The following is a 25922-nucleotide window of genomic DNA, read 5'->3' on the forward strand; positions in this document are numbered from 1 at the left end:
CCTCTATCTTCAAATTTTGCACTCTCCCAAGCAACACTGAAGGCATCAAACAACAGGTATAGAAGTAGGGGAATGCCAGGGTGGTGAGGTGGGAGTGGGTGGGTGGGTAGGGGAGCACCCTCACAGAAGCAGAGAGAGAGGGGATAGGACAGGGGGTTTGCAGAGGGGAAACCAGGAAAGGGGAGAACATTTGAAATGTAAGCAATTAAAATAGCCAATAAAAAATGAAGGGGGCTATAAAAATAGTTCAGCACTTAAGAGACTTGATGTTCTTGTAGAGGACCACAGCTTATTTCTCAGGAATTTTAAGTGGCTCACAACCACCTGTAATGCCTGAATGCTAAAGCCATAGACCATGGCTACCAAAAGAGAAGACTGGTAACTAGCCCAAATGCCACCAGAGAGGCTTCTTCAAGCAACTGATGTGAGCAGATACACAGCCAAACATTAGGCAGAGTCTGGAGAACCCACAGAAAGTGAGGACAGATTGTAGATGGCAGAGAGGTCAAGAACGCCAGGAAAACACAGCCCACATAATCAATTAAGCAGGGCGCATAGAGGCTCACAGAGACCAAAAGGCAACCATAGAACCTGTATGGATTTGATTTATGTCCTCTGCATGTGTGTTGTATTTGTCTAGAGTGGTATTTTTGCTCAACTCTTGTTATGGTTGGCCCATGGAAAGTGGTGTGGTCTTGTTGTAGTAGATGTGGACTTGTTGGAGGAAGTGTTACTGTGCGGGTGGGCTTTGAAATTTCAGTGCTCATGTTCCACACAGTGTGCAAGAAATTCTACTCCTGGCTGCCTCCAGAAGACTGTTTCCTCCTGCCTGAAGATCAGATATAGAACTCTTGGATCTTCCAGCACCATGTCTGCTTGCATGCTGTCATGCTTCCCACCATGATGATAGTGGAGAGAACCTCTGAAATGTAAGCCAGTTTTCCTTTATAACAGTAGCCTTTTTATGGAAATCCTAATTAAGACAAAAATTAGTAGCAGGGACTCGGGTATTGCTGTGATAGGCTTGACCATGCTTTTCTTTGAAGTAATGTGGATTTTTGGGACTTTGGATTTGGAAAGCAGTATAATGCTGCAAGTGGGGTTTAATGGAACTAAGAATATGAAAGACGCTAGGGCTGAGTGTGATTTGAATTCTAGGGACCTAGATAAAGAACTTTCAGAGGACAGGGATTTTAGTATGTTGCCTGGAGACCGCTCTTAAGTTTTGGTGAAGAATGTTGCTGCTTCTTACCCTTGTCTGGGGAGTCTGGCTGAGGCTAAGGTAAATAGAGTCAGATTGATTAAATTGACAGAGGAAGTCTCACAAAGGCCCAGCAAAGACTGTCTTCCTGGTTGCCTCTGGAATATTCTCCTCCTGGCTGCCTTTGGATCAAGATGTAAAATACTCAGCATCTCAAGCACCACTAATGACTGCCTTCTGCCATAATGATAATGGACTGCACCTGTGGAACTATAAGTCAGTCTCAACTAAATGTTTTTGTTTATAGAGTTGCCTTGATTACGGTTTTTCTTCATAGCAATGAAATCCTAACTAAGACTCCTAACTGTGAGGCTGCGGAATTGGAAGGAGGGGATTTCCTCTGACTCCTTGGCCTGTTCCGGGGACACTTTTCCTTCTGGGTTGCCTCTTACACACTTGATGTCCATTGATGTTACTGAGAAGCCTGCTCTTTTCTCAAGGAAGATAGAGGTACAGTTGGTCGAGGGTTGGGGGAGAGGAGGAAACAGGGAAATGGAAAGAGTAGAAGGCTTGGGGGAAACTGTCAAGAGTACAGGAAGGGAGGCTATGGTCAGGATGTACTGTATGAAGTAATAGGAAAAAATTTATAGCTGATACATTTTGGAATACATGGTACAAATATGACCACATATCTAGGATCTGAAGATGAATGCTAAGAGCTAAAAGTGGCCCCAATTAATAACTATTGACTTAGTTTTATAATTAAATGGAAATTAATTCTGATTAAACGTAACATATTGGAGGAGAAATAAGACACAGAAGAATTTGAAGAGGGAGCAAATACATGTTTTCCTGAGCAGATACTGAATAAAAGATGCAGCAACATAGACTAATCTATATAAACTCCAAGACAATAAATTAATATTGCTTGGAATAGCAAAAAATGTTTTAAGGCAAAAAGTTTGTGTTATTTTTTATACTGAAATTTTAAGCTTATTTCTAATTCCACAGTGACAGATATTTTTAAAAACATCAAGAAAATAAATAACTAGAAAGGCTATTTTATATTTTTAAAATGTCACCGTATATGGAAGTATTTTAATAGTGCTTCACAACTATAGCAAGAAGTCCAACATGACGTATAATTACCACATAACAGGGATACAAACAAAATTGCACATAAAGATAGAAAAATTGTATTAGGGATTTACCTGAAATAGTTTTGTGGCAAAATTCTGATATCTACCCCAGTTGTGACATCCAAAGGTACAGGAGTAAAACATATAAATGATGGATCAAAAGATATCTTTGGTAATTGTATCTCTCCAATCAGATGTAATACTCTATAGTCAAATAAATTATCATTTAAACGTATTGCAATATCAGCTAGGTATGTTATGGCCTCTTCTATGGAAAAAAGTAGTGTAGATTAGTTTACATACAAACATGTGTGTACCGTAAGCATTAGTATTAAAAGATACTATGATATTACAGCTCTGTGGGGTAGACTAGATTACCAAAAATAATGCAGTCTGAGGAAAAAGTAAAATTAAATGAAGCATTATTTTGAAAAGAACATTTCTTAAAGTGTACCTTGTCTAGAACTGGAGTAAATCTTTTAATGTCTACTACATGTGTGTGGGGGGGGGCAATATACAGTGAGGAAGAGACATTTACTACATGAGGGACAATAAAGAATACATGGAACTAGTACGACTTAACTTTTTTTCTTTCAGTTGTTTCCAGTGCTTTAACAAAAGTTGCTAATACATTAGGATATGAAGATGACATCACAAACTGTCTGATGAATCTTAAGGGACTACTGGAAAAAGGGTGTGGTGAGTGAAATTCTCTCAGCTTTAAAGATTAAGAAAGGCTGTCAGGGCCACTGGAAAGATGATTCAGCAGTTAGGACCCAAGTTCAATGCTCAGCCACTACATGGTAGCTCACAACCAGTTCCAGTAGTTCCACCACCTACATCTGGCCTCAGCTGACCAAGGGAGACACAGGGTATATGCAGCAAAATACTAATATACATAAATAGTTTAAAAATGTGTTAAAAATAGAAAAATACTTACTTGGACAGAAATGTATGGAAATAGTATACTTTTCATTTGGTTTCAGACTTCCAATCAGTGCAGTAAATTTGAATATGCCACTTTTGAAATATTTGTCAATTCTGCCAATATCCAAAGACCAAAGAACAGTTTTTTTTGAAATATTATGTAAGACAAGATCCTGTTCATATATGTGTGTACAAAAGAAGAATTTTTTTAAATATTAACAATTGCATTATAAAATTTATTTCTTAGCAACAAGATCTGAGAATTTGATTATAATGCTATTAACATGCCAAAGGGCCAACATAATGGTCTTTCTTTATTTTTTTTTTCAGTATGTCAGTATGAACTAATATAAATTTCCTATTCTTTTGTTATAAATTATTAATATATTTAAGAGTCCTTTCTTACAGAAAACCTAGACTATATATGTAAATATGTTCTTTACATTCTCTAATTCTTTGAAGTTTATCACATCACTTCCAAATTATAGTCTAAGAAATAGGATAAAAGAAAAGAGACCCAGCAATGTATCACTATGCTTTTCATGTGTCAATGTCACTGCTATGATATTTCCACACTAGACACATAGAAAAGAATCATGACTGTGATCCAAATGCTTAAGAAGGCAATGCTAGAAACGTTCCTCTAAATTTTCAGAAAGAATCAAGGATCCTGCCAATACCTTAATCATAATCATAACTGGTGATTCAGAATCTGTGTCTACTAGTCACATATATCACAGCAATTAAATGAAAGTTCAAGATTATAAAATAATTTCCCACTTCAAAAGGGCATTTTTCAAATTTAGAATATATTTCAATCAACTGAATTTGCCTTTTCAGTTCCACAAATAAGATTTGTATACACATGGAATTTATTTTTAAAGATTACTGAATTTTTTATGCTGTGAGTCAAAAATATCCATTTTAATTTCAATATTTGGGGAAGGCAGGGACACAAAATATTTTAATTTTCCTTTATTTTTTAATTTTCCTTTATTTTTATAATGACAAATAACTTTCAAGTTTATTTCCCTATTTAAAAGTAAACCCCATAAGAACAACAATGCCAACCAACCAGAGCTTCCAGGCACTAAACTATTACCAAAAGACTATACATGTACTGACCCAGGGCTCCAACTGCATATGTAGCAGAGAATTGCCTTGCTGGGGCACCAGTGGAAGGGGAAGCCCTTGGTCTTGCCAAGGTTGGACCCCAGTGCAGGGGAATGTCAGGGGTTGGGGGGAACGGGGATGTGGAGAGGAACACCTTTATAGAAGAAGGGGAGGGGGAGGGGAGGGGGGGCTTACCACCTGGTAACCAGGAAAGGGAATAACATTTGAAATGTTAAAAAAAAATCCAAAAAAAGTAAGGAACAAACAGGTACAACCAAGATATTTTATATCACAGTTACATCCTCCTGTTGGATCTGAGCAAGTCTAAGCACTGACAAGGGTATCAAGAGGTGTGGGGAAGACATTCTTAGGTAACACCTTCATGAGGCTGAGGAGTGGGGAAAGAGCAGGAGACAGGTAGGTTTTCATGGCTAGTTCCTAAGCCCTAGCTCCCTGATTAATGGGGAATGGTAAGAATTAGTCCTTCATGGGGAGGAAAAAGGAAATCACCTTCTTTTACTATCACAGGTAAAAAGTTAAGTATTGTCCTATTTCTCTGGCTGGTAAGACCTTGCTGTTTGCTAGGTACCCTAGTGCCAAATACATCTGATATCTGACCCTTTGAGAGATTCTGGGCTGGCTGTATCTTCAGAGGATTCAGGCTTTGTATCTTAACAGCAGGTAGTGACACAGAATTGAGCTAGGCTCAGTATTTTCTTATACTACTACAAAACCTAATTTTTTACTAAAACAGAGAATTATCTCACATATTCTCTACACAAGTCAGACATACAAACCAAAAAGATAATAATAAAAAACTCCAGAAGGACAAAACAAAACAAAACAAAAACAGAAAAACAAACAAATAAGGAAACCAGTCATTAATATACACCCTTCAAACCTATATGTGTGTGTCTTTTCAGTGAGGTTTTTACTTGCTTTATTTTTTAAATCGCCTTTATGTGCTATCATTCTTTACAAGTAAACTCAGTGTACAAATTTCTATAAAAATATTAATGCAGATTCAAAAGACGTGCCTAACTGAAGCAGCAAAACAGTACTTTTCCCGACCCGCCTCTACACTGAATGCCTACCCTGATGCTTCTAGGTGCCCAAAAAAGCCTTAGGTCTTTGGGAGATGTCTGTTCCTGGCCAGGCCTCCAAGCAACAGGCTCAGTTAAAATTTGGGGAAAGCAAAGAGGAAGGCCAGCTTATTGTGAAACTTTTGTTAAAAAAATGTTCATATATGTCAACATGTATGCCTGCCAAGATGCCTAGAACAACAGCCTGCAGACTGGAGACTTTCCATCTAGGCTGTGTGTTGGGGGTTAACAGCACCTTCACACACTGCCTGTCCAGGGACATGCAGTGTAGTTTCATCTTGGGCTGAGCCAGACTTCATAATTCATGTTCAGTGACATTTTGTAAAATCTGTATAGCATTAGACAGTGCAAGAAACACAAACATTCACCTTCCATATATAATTAAGCAAAAACAACTAAAATATATGAGTTTGGGTAATGTAAGACTGTGGGTTCAAGTTTACTTTGGAAACCTGTGAAAGATATATAAATATTAAATGATGCAGATGATATTAGAGTATACTTAAGTTATCCCAAAAGTTCCACCGGAGAAGCACTAAGCCTGATAAATAACTTCAGCAAAGTGGCTGGGTATAATATTAACTCAAACAAATCAGTAGCCTTCTTCTACTTAAAGGATAAACAGGCTGAGAAAGAAATAAGGAAAAGGACACCCTTCACAATAGTCCCAAATAACATAAAATACCTCAGTGTGACTCTAACCAAGCAAGTGAAAGATCTGTATGACAAGAACTTCAAGCCACTGAAAAAAGAAACTGAAGGTCTCAGAAGATGGTGATAGCTCCAATACTCTTGGATTGGCAGGATTAATATAGTAAAAATGGCTATTTTGCCAAAAGCAATCTACAGATTCAATGCAATCCCCATCAAAATTCCTACTCCATTCTTTATAGAGATAGAAAAATCAATTTGCAAATTCATTTGGAATAACAAAAAAATGAGGATAGTGAAAACTATACTCAACAATAAAAGAACTTCTAGGGGAATCACCATCCCTGAACTCAAGCAGTATTATAGAACAATAGTGATAAAAACTATATACTATCGGTACAGAGATAGGCAGGTAGATCAGTGGAATAGAATTGAAAACCCAGAAATGAACCCACACACATATGGTCACTTGAGGAGCCAAAACCATCCAATGGGAAAAAGATAGTGTTTTCAACAAATGATTCTGGCCATGTAAAAGAATGCAAATCGATCCATTATCATCACCCCACACTAAGCTTAAGTTCAAATGGATCAAGGACCTCCACATAAATCAAGATACACTCAAACTAATAGAAGAAAAAGTGGAGAAGAGCCTCATACACATGGACACTGGAGAAAATTTCTTGAACAAAACACCAATGGCTTATGCTCTAAGATCAAGAATTAACAAACAGGGCCTCATAAAACTGCAAAGCTTCTGTAATGCAAAGGACATTGTCATTAGGACAAAATGGCAACCAGCAGATTTGGAAAAGATCTTTAGCAATCCTACATCAGATAGAGAGCTAATATCCAAAATATACAAAGAACTCAAGAAGTTAGACTCCAAAGAACCAAATAACCCTATTAAAAATGGGGTACAGAGCTAACAAAACATTCTCAGCTGAGAAATATCAAATGGCTGAGTGGTATCTAAAGAAATGTTCAGAATCCTTAGTGATCAGGGAAATGCAAATCAAAATAACCCTGAGATTCGACCTGACACCAGTCAGAATGGATAACATCAAAAACACAGGTGACAACAGATGCTGGCGAGGATGTGGAGAAAGAAGAACACTCCTTCTCCATTGTTGGTGGGATTGCAAACTGGCACAACCACTCTGGCAATCAGTCTGGAGAGTCCTCAGAAAATTGGACATTGCACCACTTGAGGACCCCACTCCTGGGCATATACTCAAAAGATGCTCCAGCATTTAACATAGACATATGCTCCACTATGTTTATAGCAGCCTTATTTACAGTAGCCAGAAGCTGGAAAGAACCCAGATGCCCTTCAACAGAGGAATGGATACAGAAAATGTGGTACATCTACACAATGGAATACTACTCAGCTATCAAAAACAATAACTTCATGAGATTCATTGGCAAATGGATGGAACTAGAAAATCATCCTCAGTGAGATAACCCAATCACCGAAAAACACACATAGTAACTCACTCATAAGTGGATATTAGCCCAAAATCTCAAACTACCCAAGATACAATCCACAGACCACATGAAGCTCAAGGAGGACAACCAATGTGTAGATGCTTCAGTCCTTCTTAAAAAGGGGAACAAAAATATTCATAAGAGGGGATATGAAGACAAACTTTGTAGCAGAGACTGAAAGAATGGCCATTCAGAGCCTATCCCACCTGGATATATATATATATATATATATATATATATATATATATATATATATATATATATATATCTTCTTGATGAAGCCAAGAAGTGCATGCTGATATGAGCTGGATGTAGATGTCTCCTGAGAGGCACAGCCAGAGTATGTCAAATACAGAGGTGAATGCTAGCAGCAAACCACTGAACTGAGAATGGGGTCCCTATTGGAGGAATTAGAGAAAGGATTGAAGGAGAGCTGAATGGGGCTTGCAACCCCATATGAACAACAATACCAATCAATCAGAGCTCCCAGGGACTAAACCACTACCCAAAGACTACACATGGACAGACCCATGGCTCCAGTTGCATATGTAGCAGAGAATGGCCTTGTTGGGCACCAATGTGAGGCGAAGCCCTTGTTCCTGCCAAGGCTGGACCCCCTAGTGTAGGGGCATGTCGGGGGGGGGTGGGAAAGCATTGTGGTTCATGAAAGAGAGCACACTTATAGAAGAAGTGGAAGGGGTTATGATATGGGGCTTATGGCTGGGAAACCCAGAAAGGGTATAACATTTGAAATGTAAGTAAAAAATACCCAATATAATAAATAAATGTTAAATGAAAAAATTTTATGAACATTTGAAGTAATTTGCTAATGATGTGTTTAAAAAATTATTTCCCTTTGAGAGCACTTTGTCCTTTGACAAGAACAAATGATTAATCCTTTAGCCAAGGGTAGGCTTTGATGGAGGCCGTGCTGCAATGGACAGTTGTACAAGAGCTACTTTCCACCTGCAATAACTCCACATGTGATAGGGATGAGGGGAGGCATACCACTGATGTCTTGCAATTTTAATTTAGTCTGTCAATTCCCACATTTACTGTGACTGATATGACTCGTAGGTAATTCAATCCTCAAGTGGCATCCATGCTATAGTGTTTGTTCAGATATTGAAAAGAGTATATGTAGTAGCCTGTGCTAGAGGTCTTTTGCATTTAGAACCTCCTACTTCCTGGCATAGGTGATGTCAGTGATATGCCCCATAGTATTCTACAACAAAGTCTCCTCCAGAGAACTATATTTGTTTGTATGTATTATATGTATGTAAGTGTGTATGTATGTATGTATATATCTGTATGTATATATATGTGTGTGTGTGTGTGTGTGTGTGTGTGTGTGTGTGTATTCTCTATAAAATCCAGTGTTGTTGCTTCAAGTATCCTGAATAAATATGACAAATTACTAATAGGAAAAACTTCAAGCAAGCAATTAAATAAGTGAAAACCCAAATTACCCAATAATTTTGAGTTACAAGATCTGGTAAATTTATCTATATACCTGTATTCTTGTGGCCTCCTTATTATGCTGAAGCTCAAATAATGGGATTTTAAAGAGAAACTCAGTGCTAGATAAATCCAATGGTGCACGCAACACTTTAAAAGAAAAGTAAACATTGAGAAAATATTAACAAACAGAATGTGGAAATTATTTAGTATATTTTCTAAAATACAATACTAAGATATTTAGGTCTGTTTCTGTTTCTTACTCTTAGTCAAAATATAAAATTCCATTCAAATATTTCTAAGATACATTAGTTTACATACTTACACATTTTATACATTTTTAGTGACAGTGAATTGCATGTAAAAGAAGGCAATAAGAATTGACTCAATGAAAATCAAAAATATGTGTAATATTGGAATAAGAAAGGAAAAGTGGTGTTAATATGTTCTCTATACTGAAGTATAATTCATGCCAAAATGGAGAAGGAAAACATGACTATAATTCAAGGAAAATATATAAGTGACAAATTTATTATTGAGTGCTACTCTAGAGTTATGCAGGAATACAGTGTTCTGCAAAAAAACAAAAACATACATAAGGGATCCTTTTTACCTATTCTTTCCTTTTCTGTTTTAAATGTACTTCTGAAACATTTCAGTCCTTAATAAAAAACCATATAGTCTCATAAGTGTGTAGTATATGAGTGTAAGTCAGTTTGTGATCCTATAAATGTATTCAGCATATATGTATTTCACTAGGTCAATTAAATCAATGGCTGCATTAGCAAGGGGTTGGAATATGTACAAGAAAATTTTATTAATGCTTTGCAACATCAAACCATACACAATGCATACAAAATGGCTTTTAAATTCTTAAATTGTCAACAATTTATGGTATAAGCCAAAGAAAAATGTTATCTAGAATATATCCATAAATGCAAAATTTGCTTTGACATATTCCTGTATCATCTGGAAAGCCCAATTCCAATTAAAGTTGAAGATAGTGTCACTGAGACAAATTTCTCATCCAGCCCTTTCTAAGGAAACTGAAAGAACAAATACTAAAGGCGTTGGAAGTCAGAACAACTCTTACCAACATTAAAATAGGCATTACTATCCGCAAGGCCACAGATGCAACATACAGTATGGAATTCAGCATTTTCAGAGTAATTAATAAACATGTAAAAGCATTCAATGAGCAAAAGAAATTGAGGGGAAAGAAACATGAAATTTTAAAAGAAATCATTGTATAATGGATCAATAGGATTAACATAGTAAAATCAACATCTTACCAAAAGTAATCTACAGATTCAATGCTATGCCATCAAAATTACAACAAAACTCCTCACAGAAATAGAAAGATCAGCTCTCAACTTCATATGGAAAAACAAACATAAAGAAAATAGCCAAAACAATTCTCAAAAATGAAAGAATTTCTGGAGAATCAATATCCCTGACCTAAAGCACTATTACAGAGCAATAGTGATAAAAACTGTATGGTATTGGTACAGAGATAGGCAGATAGATCAGTGGAATAGAATTGAAGACCCAGAAATAAATCTATACACCTATGGTCATTGATCTTTGACAAAGAAGCCAAAAACCACAGTGAACCAAAGCATCTTCAACAAATGGTGCTAGACTAACTGGTGATCTACATATAGAAGAATGAAAATAAATCTATATTTAACTCCTAGCACAAAGCTCATGCCCAAGTGGATCAAGGATCTCAATGTAAAACCAGATACACTGAACCTAGAAGATTAAATTGGAAAGAGCCTCAAATGGATTGGTACAAGGGAAAGCTTCCTGAACAGAACACCAGTGCCTCAGGCTCTAAGATCAACAATTGACAAATGGTACCTCATAAAACTGAAAAGCTTCAATAAGGTAAAGGATAATGTTAATAGGGGATATCAGCAAGCTACATATTGGCAAAAGATCTTCACTAGCCCTACATTTGATAAAGGACTAATATCTAAATATATAAAAAATTCAAGAAGTTAGATTCCCCAAAAAAAACAAAAAAAAACAAAAAACAAAAAACAAAAAAACAAACAAACAAACAAAAACCAAATAACCCAATTAAAATAATTGGGTACATAGCTAAACAGAAACTTCTTAACAGAGGAAAAGCAAATGGCCAAGAAGAATTTTTCAAAATCCTTATTCATCACAGAAGTGAAAATCAAAACAATCCTGAGATTCCACCTTAAATCAATCAGGATAGGTAAGTTCAAAAATTTAATTGTCAACACTCACTGGCAAGGATGTGGAAAAAGAAGACCATGCCACAATTGCTGGTGGTATTGCAAACTGTTATAACCACTCTGGAAATCAATCCAGCAGTTCAGTAAAGAAATGGAAATAGTTCTACCTCAAAACCCAGCTATACCACCAATGGGCATATATACCCAAAATATGCTCCATCATACCAAAAGGATACATGCCCCACTACGTTCATAGCAGCCTTATTTGTAATAGCCAAAGGTGGAAACAACCCAGATGACCCTCAACCGAAGAATAGACACAGAAAATGTGGTTAATTTACACAATGGAATACTATCCAGCTATTAAAAACAAGGACATCATGAATTTTGTGGACAAATGCATGGAACTAGAAAATACCATCTTGAGTGAGGTAACCCAGAACCAAAAGGACATACATGGTATATATGCAATGATAAGTGGATATTAGCCAAAAAAATGACAGACTTCCCAAGAAACAATCCACAGACCATAAGAAGTTTAAAAAGAAAGAAGCCCCCCTTCAGGATGCTTCAATTCCACTTAGAATGAGGAACAACATAATCATGGAAGGCAGAATGAGGGAGCACCCTGTGTAGGAGAGGAAGGAGAAGGGTAGATGAAAGGAGAACAGGATCAGGTATAAGGGAAAACTGGAGCAAAGTCTCCAGGGCCAGGAGAATAAATGGAAATATGCAGCCACAGAGGGAGGGGAGGGGAAGCTCTAGAATATCCCAGAGACCTGGATTGTGATAGGCTCCCAGCACTGAATACAGATGACCTTAGGCTGAAATCCCCAACAGCAGATAGATGGAACCTGAAGAGTCCACCTCCAATAGATAGACAGTAGAGGTATGGGTTCATCAACCTGCCTTCAAAATTGATGTAGAATCCTTCCTGTCTAAAAGAAATGTATGGACAAAAGTAAAGCAAAACTGAAGGAAAAGCCATCCTGTGACTATCCTAACTTGGGATCTATCTCTTGGGCAGGCACCAAACCCTGACACTATTACTGATGGCATGTTGCGCTTGTAGACAGGAACCTGCATGGCTGTCCTCTTAGAGCTTTACCAGCAGCTGACTAACACAGATTCAGATACTTACAACCAACCGCTGGACCGAGGTTGGGGACCCCATGGAAGAGTTAGGGGAAGGATTGAAGGAGCCAAAGGGGATGATAACCCATAGGAAGACAAACAGTATCAACTAACCTCTACCACTGGAACCTACCAGAAACTACACAAACCATACAGAATACATGGCCTGATCCATTACCCTCAGCATATATGTAGCAGAAGACTGTCTTATATTGCCCCAGTGGGAGAAGATTCACCCAATCCTTTAGAAACTTGATGCCCGAAGGGGGATGATAGGAGTGGTTGGGAACATCCTCTCAAAGGCAAAGGGGAGGAGAATGGGGTGAAGAACTCTGGGAGGAGGGATGCAGGAAGGGTACAACATTTGGAATGTAAATAAATAAAAATAATTTTTAAAATACAATATTTTTAAAAATGTAAACCTTAAATTTTAAGAAAATGTCAGAAAATAGGATTTCTGCTACTTAAGATTGACAAAAGCATTAAAAGTAGAACATAAATAAGGAAAATTTTATATTCTTATGTAGTCGAGAACATGGATAAATTTGAATTTTTAAAAGAATATTAAACATAACAGAAATATAGATTTATCATGAAGTTAATGAAAATATTTATTGAAAAAAAATGGTCATATTAAATATGAAAATGCCATAAACAAATGTAAAGTTTATCATGAGATATAATGTATCAATTTAAAAGACTAAATTTTAAAATAATCTTTTTCTCAAAGTGACCTTAAATGTAGCTTGAGCTGGCCTCAAACTCATAATTCTCTTGCCTCTGTCTCCTTCAGCAAATGCTGCTGTGGAAATAGCCAACCAATGAGTGCCCCAAACTGAGACCCATCCCATGGGCAAGAACCAAACCCTGGCACTATGATACTCTGTTAACCTTGCAGACAGGAACCTAGCATAACTGTCCTTTGAGAGGATCCACCTAGCAGTCACTGGAAAGAGAAGTAGAGAGTCACACCCAAACTTTAGATGGGGCTTGAGGAGCCTTATGGAAGGGTTAGGAAAAAGATTGAGGGACCCAAAGGACAAGGACTCTACATGAAGACCAACAGAGTCAATTATCTGGACCAATAGGGGCTCTGAGATACTGAATCATCAACCAAAGAATGAGTAGGGGCTGGACCTAGACTCTCCTCTGAACATATGTAGCAAATGAACAACTTTGGTCTTCATGCAAGATCCCCAACAACTAGAACAGGGGCTGTCCCTGCGCCTGTTGCCTGGCTGCCTGTGGATCCTACACCCCTAAATGGACTGGCCTCAGTGGGAGAGGATGCCTATAGTCTCCTAATGACTTCATGTAGGGTGAGTGTTATTGGGGTTTGACAACCAGAGTAGGGTTTGCTTTGAGAAGGAGAAGGTGAAAAGAGGGGAGGATTTGCATGACATGTTATTGGGAGATGAAGGGCTGATATTGGATTGTAAAGTGAGGAAAGAAATAGAGATAGATAGTAGATAGATAGATAGATAGATAGATAGATAGATAGATAGATAGAAGCTATTTTGATGTCAAAAAATTCAAAAATAAAGGTTTCATGTTATCTAAAGAACTTAGAATTTGGAATTTTTAATGAATGACAAATTTACATTATTGGCATAATAATTTACACTGATAAAGATATCTCATATCCATCAACATTTTTAATTTACAATTTAACTCAGTATTAGAACTTTGCAAATACAATACAGTCTTCTTGACTTTCAGGAAAAGTAAATATGCATATATGATAAACAGTAAAACTGAAGCCTGTTGAGAGTATAGTTTGAAGTGTATATACATTCTACATTTAAATATTCTTAAAATATGGGAAGAAAAATATTGAACAATTAAGTAAAATATTCAGTATGCTTAATAATATTTATAGGTTATTTCTGTAGTAATTACATACCTTTTCAGGAAATATTTTTTAAAAACTAACATTGTAACATTTTATTTTCACATCATTATGTTTTAATAATTTATATTTTTATATTCATCCCGTAATAGTAAATTGGTTTGTTTTGATTCTTCTAATTTTTCTGAGTCTAATATGGCTATGTTTGTAATGGTAATCAAGTTACCATCTCATATATTTATGATTTAATTCCCATGTAAAAAAATAAGTAGTTATTTAATTTTCTAACATTTCAAATTTTAAAACATTAAAAAATGATATTTTTAAGTTTAAATGTTAAGTGTAAATCTTTGATGAAGTATATAACCCGTTCAGTTGACTATTTCCTATTACATACCAGTAGCTTGAACAAAGCATGGTGAAATAAGTGGTGATACTCTTGGCATCAAAACCTTTTGCTGTGACAAATATTCACAGTAGAGATCTGAAGCCTTAAAGGAATTAATATGGACTGGAAAGCTAAAATCATATGTTGCCACCTGTCAAGAGAAAAAAAACAAAAATATTATGTATAACTTCAAGGGCTTTGAAAATATTGTTTCACTAAAATTAACTCTTTGGCGAAAATAAAATTATCTTGCATCATGAAAAGTAAATCTGTTTAATGAATCTAAAAATATACTGTTCCTTATGTCAAAATAAGTTTCCAAAATGGTGATGTAAACTGTTTTACAAGTGTCTGTTTCTCAAAAATGAACCAAATATCCAACTGTAAAAGCTAATATATCAGGAGAAAAATAGAAAAGTCTGTGATCCTTGATTAGACAAGGATTTCTTAAATACTATGCCAAATGTATCTTTCCTTAAAGAAAGAATTTGTATCATAAAATATTAAAAGCCTCTATTCTGCTTCAGATAATGTTAGAGACATAAAAATGAGCCAAAACACATTTCTCACCAAATTTTTAACTATATCAACTATATAGAAATAAGATCTACTATCAATTATAAAATGATCTGAATCATGAAAACATAGGTAAAATCATAGGAAGACATTTCAGAGAAATTATGGACTTAATTGAACATTAGCATAAACAAAGATGTGTTACATCAAGCATTAAAGAAATGGATACTGAAATAACAGGATGAGTCCCAGTGAAATGGTTCAAGGAATATTATTGCTTACTGCCAAACCTGTTGACCTTAGTTCAATCCCCAAAACCCACAAGGTGAAGGGAGAGAACTAACTCCTACAGGTTGTTCTCTGAACTATGCACACACACACACACACACACACACACACACACACACACACACACACACCAGAAAACCCACTCACTATAAATAAATAAATGTAAATTAAAAAATCAGGAGGTACTATTTCTCATCTATACAATTGCTTAGACAAAAGTAACAATACTAAATGCTACTAAAGGTATTTGCAGACTTACAATACACAAACACACCTACTATTATCCACGGTTCCCTTAATAAGTTTCAAGAGGTAATCATGGGGAAAAATTAAAAAAAGCATATTTTAAACTTAGAGAACTAAGAAACACTCCTAAGATCTTGACAACAAAGATAGTATTTAATGACATATCTAGTGCTATATTCTACTTAGCAACCTCATATAATGAGCATCTATTCAGAGCTGCCGATTCATATTACCATGGTTATGTAAAACATATCGGTTTTCTTTTTAACTGCATCTGACTATAGCATTGCCAACTCCATCTCCTGCCATGGAATCTTAGGTAAACAATCTGTTCTCATAACAGAATTGAGAGAAAAATAAAACAGAAATGTGTTATTTTAATGGCCATTTCAAAACACTCATTTCCATGACACTCTATTTCTGCACTAGTATGGGCAAACAGACATTAAAGAGTAAACTAATTAATGACACATTATGTTTCTTTTAGTTAGAATGGATTAAACTACAATATATTATGTGAATTTCCTTATATATTTGCAATCAACAAATAATAATTCAGAATATTTACAAATTAAAGAATTAGACAAATTATAGATATATAATTTACCTTAACTCCATAATCAATTTCTAGCATCCTTACAGAGGGTCAACATAAACTTAAGTATACATACACTTTTTTATTTTTGATAATGTTATTGAATTTTAGTAAAAATATATTGTATACATACTCACTTAACAACTTTATGGAATTAAAACTGCAGTGTTAGTCATGTTTCTAATTTTCAGTGAGACGTACTGTCTGTGTTAGCATTTCTATTACTTGATAAAGCACTGTAACTAAAGGAACTTGGGAAGAACAGGGTTTATTTCAGCTAAGAGCTCCACGTCATAGTCACTGAGGAAAGTCAGGCAAGTAACCTGGAGGTAGGAGTTGATGCAGAAGCTATGGAAGAGTATTACTTTCTCATTTTCTTTACCTGACTTATTGAGTTTGCTTCATCTTATAAACCCAGGAACCCTACACAGAAGTGGTAGCCCCCACAGTGACCTGGACCCTCTAACATCAATCATCAATCAAGAAAATGCACTATAGATTTGTCCACATGTCAGGTTAGCAGGGGCATTTTATCCATTTAAGTCCTCACTTACAAAATAAAAATAACTTGTGCCAAAAAAAAAAAAAAAAAAAAAACTAACTTGTGCCAAAGTTGATATAAAACCAGCTAGCACACTTAAGTAAAAATAATTTTATGAATATATCCATTGTAGAAAAAAATTAAATGAAGATTACTTAAAAATATGCAAGCAGTTTAAACAAAATGGGAAAGAAATCTCATTGGTAAAGTGTCTGTAGTACAAGCATATCTACCTAAGTCTTTTTTTCCCTTTTTTTCTTTATTAACTTGAGTATTTCTTATTTACATTTGAATGTTGTTCCCTTTCCCAGTTTCTGGGCCAACATCCCCCTAACCCCTCTCCCTCCCCTTCTCTATGGGTGTTCCCCTCCCCATCCTCCACCCCATTACCGCCCTCCCCCCATCAATCACATTCACTGGAGGTACAGTCTTGGTAGGACAAAGGGCTTCCGATTCTACTGGTGCTCTTACTAGGCTATTCATTGCTACCTATGAGGTTAAGAGTCTAGGGTCAGTCCATGTATAATCTTTAGGTAGTGGCTTAGTCCCTGGAAACTCTGGTGGGTTGGCACTGTTTTTCATATGGGGTCTTGAGTCCCTTCAAGCTCTTCCAGTCCTTTCTCTCATTCCTTCAATGGTCTCAGTTCAGTGGTTTGCTGCTGGCATTCACCTATGTATTTGCTCTGTTCTGGCTGTGTCTCTCAGGAGAGATCTACATCCGGTTCCTGTCGCCCTGCACTTCTTTGCTTCATCCATCTTATCTAATTGGGTGGCTGTATAAGTATGGGCCACATATGGGGCAGGGTATGAATGGGTGTTCCTTCCGCATCTGTTTTAATCTTTGCCTCCCTATTCCCTGCCAAGAGTATTCTTGTTCCCCTTTTAAAGAAGGAGTGAAGCATTCACATTTTGATCATCCGTCTTGAGTTTCATGTGTTCTGTGCATCTAGGATAATTCAAGCATTTGGGCTAATATCCACTTATCAATGAATGCATACCATGTGTGTTTTTCTGTGATTGGGTTACCTCACTCAGGATGATATTTTACAGTTCCCTCCATTTGCCTATGAATTTCATAAAGTCATTGTTTTTGATAGCTGAGTAATATTCCATTGTGTAGATGTACCACATTTTCTGTATCCATTCCTCTGTTGAAGGGCATCTGGGTTCTTTCCAGCTTCTATGAACATAGTGGAGCACGGGTCTTTTTATATGTTGGGGCACCTTTGGGTATATGCCCAATAGAGGTATAGCTGGGTCCTCAGGTAGTTAAATGTCCAATTTTCTGAGGAAACTCCAGACTGCTTTCCATAATGGTTATACCAGTCTGCAATCCCACCAACAATGGAGGAGTGTTCCTCTTTCTCCACATCCTCTCCAGCATTTGCTGTCACCTGAGTTTTTGAACTTAGCCATTCTGACTGGTGGGAGGTAGAATCTCAGGGTTGTTTTGACTTGCATTTCCCTTATGACTAAAGATGTTGAACATTTCTTTAGGTGTTTCTCAGCCATTCGGCATTCCTCAGCTGTGAATTCTTTGTTTAGCTCTGAACCCCATTTTTTTTCATATTTTTTTTTATTAACTTGAGTATTTCTTATATACATTTCAAGTGTTATTCCCTTTCCCGGTTTCCGGGCAAAATCCCCCTCCCCCCTCCCCTTCCTTATGGGTGTTCCCCTCCCAACCCTCCCCCCATTGCCGCCCTCCCCCCATAGTCTAGTTCACTGGGGGTTCAGTCTTAGCAGGACCCAGGGCTTCCCCTTCCACTGGTGCTCTTACTAGGATATTCATTGCTACCTATGGGGTCAGAGTCCAGGGTCAGTCCATATATACTCTTTAGGTAGTGGCTTAGTCCCTGGAAGCTCTGGTTGCTTGACATTGTTGTACTTTTGGGGTCTCAAGCCCCTTCAAGCTCTTCCAGTTCTTTCTCTGATTCCTTCAACGGGGGACCTATTCTCAGTTCAGTGGTTTGCTGCTGGCATTCGCCTCTGTATTTGCTGTATTCTGGCTGTGTCTCTCAGGAGCGATCTACATCCGGCTCCTGTCGGTCTGCACTTCTTTGCTTCATCCATCTTGTCTAATTGGGTGGCTGTATATGTATGGGCCACATGTGGGGCAGGCTCTGATTGGGTGTTCCTTCAGTCTCTGTTTTAATTTTTGCCTCTCCCTTCCCTGCCAAGGGTATTCTTTTTCCTCATTTAAAGAAGGAGTGAAGCATTCACATTTTGATCATCCGTCTTGAGTTTCGTTTGTTCTAGGGATCTAGGGTAATTCAAGCATTTGGGCTAATAGCCACTTATCAATGAGTGCATACCATGTATGTCTTTCTGTGATTGGGTTAGCTCACTCAGGATGATATTTTCCAGTTCCAACCATTTGCCTACGAATTTCATAAACTCGTTGTTTTTGATAGCTGAGTAATATTCCATTGTGTAGATGTACCACATTTTCTGTATCCATTCCTCAGTGGTAGAGCGCTTACCTAGGAAGCGCAAGGCCCTGGGTTCGGTCCCCAGCTCCAAAAAAAAAAGAACAAAAAAAAAAAAAAAGAGTTCATTCTGAACCCCATTTTTAATAGGGTTATTTGTCTCCCTGTGGTCAAACTTCTTGAGTTCTTTGTATATTTTGGAGATAAGCCCTCTATCCGTTGTAGGATTGGTAAAGATCTGTTCCCAATCTTTTGGTTGCCATTTTGTCCTAACCATAGTGTCCTTTGCCTTACAGAAGCTTTGCAGTTTTATGAGATCCCATTTGTCAATTCTTGATCTTAGAGCATAAGCCATTGGTGTTTTGTTTAGGAAATTTTCTCCAGTGCGCATGTGTTCAAGATGCTTCCCCACTTTTTCTTCTATCAGTTTGAGTGTATCTGGTTTGATGTGGAGGTCCTTGATCCAATTGGACTTAAGCTTTGTACAGGGTAATAAGCATGGATCGATCTGCATTCTTCTACATGTTGACCTCCACTTGAACCAGCACCATTTGCTGAAAATGCTACCTTTTTTCCATTGGATGGTTTTGGCTGCTTTGTCAAAATATCAAGTGACCATAGGTGTGTGGGTTCATTTCTGGGTCTTCAATTCTATTCCATTGGTCTATCTCTCTGTCTCTGTACCAATACCATGCAGTTTTTATCACTATTGCTCTGTAATACTGCTTGAGTTCAGGGATAGTGATTCCCCCTGAAGTCCTTTTATTGTTGAGGATAGTTTTAGCTCTCCTGGGTTTTTTGTTATTCCAGATGCATTTGCAAATTGTTCTGTCTAACTCTTTGAAGAATTGGATTGGTATTTTGATGGGGATTGCATTGAATCTGTAGATCACTTTTGGTAAAACGGCCATTTTTACTATATTAATCCTGCTAATCCATGAGCACGAGAGATCTTTTCATTTTCTGAGGTCTTCTTCAATTTCTTTCTTCAGAGGCTTGAAGTTCTTATTGTACAGATCTTTTACTTGCTTGGTTAAAGTCACAGCGAGGTACTTTATATTATTTGGGACTATTATGAATGGTGTCATTTCCCTAATTTCTTTCTCGGCTCGTTTCTCTTTTTTGTAGAGGAAGGCTACTGATTTATTTGAGTTAATTTTATACCCAGCCACTTTGCTACAGTTGTTTATCAGTGTTAGTAGTTCTCTCGTGGAACTTTTGGGATCCCTACCTAAGTCTTGATCTCCAGCACTCACTTAGAAACCAGATGTGGGGTGCATACATTAAATCCCAGCAATAAAAAATGTCAGACAGGAGGAATGCTGTGGCTTGGTGGCCAGCCAGTCTAGCTAAATAGATGAACTTCAGGTTCAATGAGCAATTTTTTTTCTAAAAAATGTTTTATATTTCTTTATTTTACATAAATGAATATTTAGACTTCATGTAGGAAGTGCATCACCTGTGTGTCTGGTGTCCTTGGAAGCAAGAAGAGTTCGTTTGGATGCCCTAGATGTTTGTAAGCAACCATGTTGGTGTTGATAATTGAACTGAATACTTCAGCAGGAGCAACAAGTACTCTAAACTGCTAAGCATATCATGTCTCTAGTCCCTATGAGTGATTGCTCTTAAATAACATTAAACATGTTTTTAAAAGTCACAAAGAAATATTATTTTAAGCTTAATTAAAAATACATGTATATATGTACATTGTGTGTATATATATATATACACAAATGTATATGTGTATACAAACGAAAATATATATGTCATGCATATGCAAAGAGAACAAGAGAGAGTAACAGTGGTGGCGGAGGGGAATGGGAAAATTTAAATGGAATCATGCCAGGTAGGGCTACAATGTACCTCCTAAGAGCCATCTACTAACAGAAACCTTAATACCAGGTAAGGGGAAACTCTTACCAAGTTCTTGTTCAGAGAGAGCCCAAGAGGTTCCCAAAAATTACATAAATTATTGCTGTTGCCCTTGGTTTTCTACCAAAACTTGAAGGTAAAGACTCTATTGCTGAAGACACTATTCAGACAAAGCATCTGGAGGAAGAGGGCAGAAACTGATCTGAAAGTATCCTTCCTGAGGACTAGCTCTCATAGTAATGATCGGTACTATGAAAGCTGCGAAAAGAGAAAAGCAATCCAGAGGTAAAGTCTACCAACTACAATAAGGACTAGCCCAGTATGATACCAATGAGGCAATCGTGGCATTATTTTCATAGTGGTAAACAATAGCTGTCTATTGGACTTAAGGTAGCTTTAATGGGAAGGAATTCCTGCCTGGTATTGTAAACACAGCCAAGTACCTATGGCTGGAGAGGCAACAGAACCTAGAAGTGAATATACAGGTTCCATTTTCCTAAACTAATATATCATCTAACTATATTTTAAATACTTATCCTTATACCTACAGATGAATAAATGCTCAGCTCTCATCAAAGCTTTTCTCAGCAGGTATAGACAACTATACAATAAGCCATACCGAGTCAAAGGCCACAGGATAAGTCACTATGGGGTGCCCACTCTCCCAGTTTTTACATCTACAATGCCATCATAATACATAAGGGTCAGGGAATATTGTGAAGGAGGGGTGGGTGGAAAGATTATAAGTATTACAGGACAAGAATGGCTGCTCAATAGTGACTTCTACATATGACAAGCTAATTTCACCCATAGTATCTAAACCACATGGTGTCCTAAACAAGACCCACATAATGAAAGCACAAGCTGAAATATTAGTATAAAGAGTGAGCAATTATTAGTTTGAACTTAGTAAATCATTTTCTGTACTCACAGGGTACAAAAAAATTAATTGAGCTATACTATTTGTTTTGTTTTTACTTTTGATCTCTCAACCTTATGCTCTGGTTGTGAAAAGGAAACTCTCCATATCACTTATATTTCAGAAAGCTGGAAGAAAAGCATACTACAGCTTGTGTCTTAGTAATACTCCTTCTACATAAAGGGTTTTTCTGTTGTATTTACCGTTTCTTCCAGTTTTAAATTATCCCTGAACATAACAGGAACAATATAAATTAAGTATCATAGAAGCAGGATCTTTTAATTGTCCGCAATATACTTTAGGGGATTTCAGCTAATGATTCCAAGAGACACATTCTAATATAATTACAAAGCACAAGGTAGCTTGAATCTAAGTACTTTTCTTGTTAGCTAAAACCTATCATTATCACTTGACAACATACCATACTTCAAATTTGAGAGTAAGTATAGCAAAGACAACATAATCAGACTTCCCCATGAATTAGATATATCTAGTAATTATACTACTGTAATAAAAGTTATAATTAGGCATAGTCACTCATCAGAATCAGAAGCACTCAAAACAGAACTTAGGTGATATCTGGTAGATTCTTAAATAATTAATTTGTAATTCCACTATTCTTCTATAACATGAGTAACAGAAAACTGAACATACTTCTACAGGGGAAAATGTTATGCCACATTCCACAGATGTGCCTTCTTCTATCTCTATTCCATACATATAAGGACCTTCCACATTTTTGCACTCCCCTATAAAAGAAGAAAATCCATATATAAAACATATCCATATACACAGCAGTAATAATCTGTATGAATCTTAATGTGTTATTGTATTACTCATAGCAATCAAAATGCAACTATTGAAATACCTAGAGGAAAAGCTGCAAAAAGTTTTTAATTTTAATACCAAATTTTTATTCAAATATGGAACATATAATAAGAAAGCAAATCAGAAAAATTCATTGTGGAATAATTGTACTGTTCAATAAATACAGTGATATTCTGAGAAAGGCAGAAAGGAAGAAAGAACAAGGTCATGCAACTGAATTAGTCAAAGGAAGCAGAACAGATAAGGAGTGACATTGTAATGAATGGTAAGCAGAGAAGATCCAAGTTTTATTTGATAACCTGAAAATTCACAAAGAATTCACCAATTACTTCAATTATTCATCATTTATTTCTGAGGAAATGCTTGAAATTTCCTTTCAGATATATAGACATGTTTATATGTAAATGTAGTGCATTAGTATTAACAATAGCCACCCTACAATAATATGACTTGAGGGATGTTTATCATTGAGATATCAAAATAAGAAGTCAAACAATTTCACAAAAAATCTTATCAAACTGGAATTATTTCAAGAACAAATATTTATGGTAAAAATATAATTGTCACACAAAATTCAATTTCTAAAACTTCAAATGAAAGTTGGAATGGAACTACTTCTCTTAGACTAAGAAAATTATAAAATACAATTTGCTCGTTACAGTTACCTTATTAATCCCAGTAATGATAATTTTAATTATTTCTATCTAGAAAATCAAATTAGATAACATCCTTCCATGAATTGTCTCTCTCAAATTCACTTATCCTTGGTATGATAGGCAAACCACAAAACAAATAATCACTATATACTAAAACTTTTGTGGCCTATAAAAATATACAAAGTATACCAATATCAATAGGAGACAGCAAAGAATAGCTAGGTAGGATAGACACGTATCTATAAAATAAGACACTTGAGCTAAACTAATATTTAGAAGCAAATATGATACATATACATAATAATAAAGCTTATGAAATAAATATTTCCTGATATTGTATTTGTATGATTATACCTATAATATATAAATATATAAAAGATATACTCTATTAAGAATATATATACTAAATATATATACTCTATTAAGTATTAATATTAAAAAATTATTTTTTATAATTTATTATTAAAAAATAAGACAAAACACATGTACACAGATTCTACTACTACTTGGAAAAATCTGGTTATTGGTATGATAAAGTGAAAAAGCAAATTTATTTTCATCTAATTAACAGAGGCTCAGCCAGATCATGTCAAATACAGAGGCGAATGCTAGCAGCAAACCATTCTTTTGGAGGAATTAGAGAAAGGATTGAAGGAGCTGTAGGGGCTTGTAACCCCATAAGAACAACAATGCCAATCAACCAGAGTTCCCAGGAACTAAACAACTATCCAAAGACTATACATGGACAGATCTAAGGCTCCAGCTGTACATGTAGCAGAAGATGGCCTTGTTGGGCACCAATGATTGGAGAGGCCCTTGGTCCTGCCAAGGCTGGACCCACCAATGCAGGGGAGTATCAGGGTCGGGAGGCAGGAGGGGGATGGGTGGGGAATGGGGAACACCCTTTTAGAAAAAGGAGAGGGGGATGGGATAGGGGGTTTATGGCCAGGAAATCAGGAAAGGGAATAACATTTGAAATGTAAATAAAAATATCCAATTAAAAAATACAATAACAATGATAACACACACACACACACACACACACACACAAACAACAATAACAACAACAACAACAAAAAAACAGGGGTTCAAGTAAGACCATCAATGATCCACAAGACACAGAAAGATAAAACCAGTTTATAAAAAACAATGAGATGTCAAGTACCATAGAAAGGAGGGATGTATCATTCTAGGAAAACAGAAATTCCGTGTTGATGAGATGCATGATATAGTATGGCTTCAGAAAGCAATCTGTGGTGCCTGAAATAACCAGTAACTAGAATGACATGGTGAAATCATGGATCGATGTATCTTAATATTAATTCTCCCATATGTTACTATATAAAAATTATTAAAAGGATCATGTTGGAAATCAATAGAATATCAAAGAAATTTATCTGATAAAATATTTGTAGTAAGGTAATTTTCAGAATAGTTTAAGAAAATATTTTGTTACTAGCTATTAAAATCAACTTATATATGCTTTGTTTACTTTGTGCAGGCTGCTGCTGAGAAACACTATTATTGGTAAAAATAAATGCTTTTAAAGTAGAGAAATGTAAGACACTGGACTAAGGACAAAAGTTTGGAAACATGCGTGCATTTGAAAAGGGAATGAATGTCCTGAAGAAAGGGTTGAGTTAAGGGGTAACTCAACTGTGGTAGGAAAACCATTTTGCCAGGCAGCTTCTCAAAATTATTCTCAAAGAGTTGCTGATTCTGGGCATCTAGGATAAAGTGTCAAAAGGCTAAAAACTGGTTCAAAATATATATTTTAGTAAATGAACAGAGATTTCATGTATATGAGCTGACTCCAGCGTTCTATTAACTATGAACTTTCAGCCAATTGGATCCTAACATCAAAAATCAGAAATGATTAGAAATTCCTTCCTTTTCCTTAATACACAAATCTATTTTGTCATCATGTCACATAATTCCTCTTTTTTTAAAATTTGTACCTTCTTTGTTCCCATTGCTAGTTCCCCTGCTTAAGTTACTATCATAACATCTCATTCTGTGGTCACTGTATCCATTTCCTTATCTACACCCTAGGACTTTCTCGATTAAAGGTCAAAAGAAAAGAGCAAGCCTAATTATGTCATTACCTATGTACAAAAAGCCTTTAATTGTGCTGCTTAACCTCTAAGTTAAAAGTCGAGAAAAGGAATTAATACTCCCACTTGAGAGAATGAGACAGATGGATCCCTGTGAGTATGAAACAAGCTTAATCCATGTAGTTCCAAGCTAAGTAGGGTAAATAGTGATACCCTGTGTGGAGAGGAGAAGAGGGGAGAGGACAGGAGGGGAGGGGAGGGGAGGGGACGGGAGGGGAAGGGAGGGGAGGGGAGGGGAGGGGAGGGGAGGGGAGGGG

The 25922-nt window shown here is 36.4% G+C and overlaps 1 protein-coding gene across 4 annotated transcripts in view; it reads right to left on the minus strand.

The window, feature by feature from the left end:
• Positions 1–25922, minus strand: part of Cfap47 (cilia and flagella associated protein 47) — a 355085-nt gene that overhangs the window by 245215 nt on the left and 83948 nt on the right. For 2 of the 4 annotated variants that reach the window (XM_063280369.1, XM_063280368.1), the window contains exons 21-25: positions 22722–22816; positions 14671–14812; positions 9136–9230; positions 3281–3440; positions 2413–2608 (exon numbers count right to left, since the gene is read on the minus strand). In XM_063280369.1, the coding sequence (XP_063136439.1) occupies positions 2413–2608; positions 3281–3440; positions 9136–9230; positions 14671–14812; positions 22722–22816 (688 nt within the window). Of the gene's footprint in view, positions 1–2412; positions 2609–3280; positions 3441–9135; positions 9231–14670; positions 14813–22721; positions 22817–25922 lie in introns of those variants that run through there. The other 2 variants (XM_063280370.1, XM_063280371.1) reach the window with 2 other exon arrangements.

The sequence above is a fragment of the Rattus norvegicus genome, chromosome X (genome assembly GCF_036323735.1).
Source record: "Rattus norvegicus strain BN/NHsdMcwi chromosome X, GRCr8, whole genome shotgun sequence".
In the NCBI taxonomy this organism is placed as follows: Eukaryota; Metazoa; Chordata; class Mammalia; order Rodentia; family Muridae; genus Rattus; species Rattus norvegicus.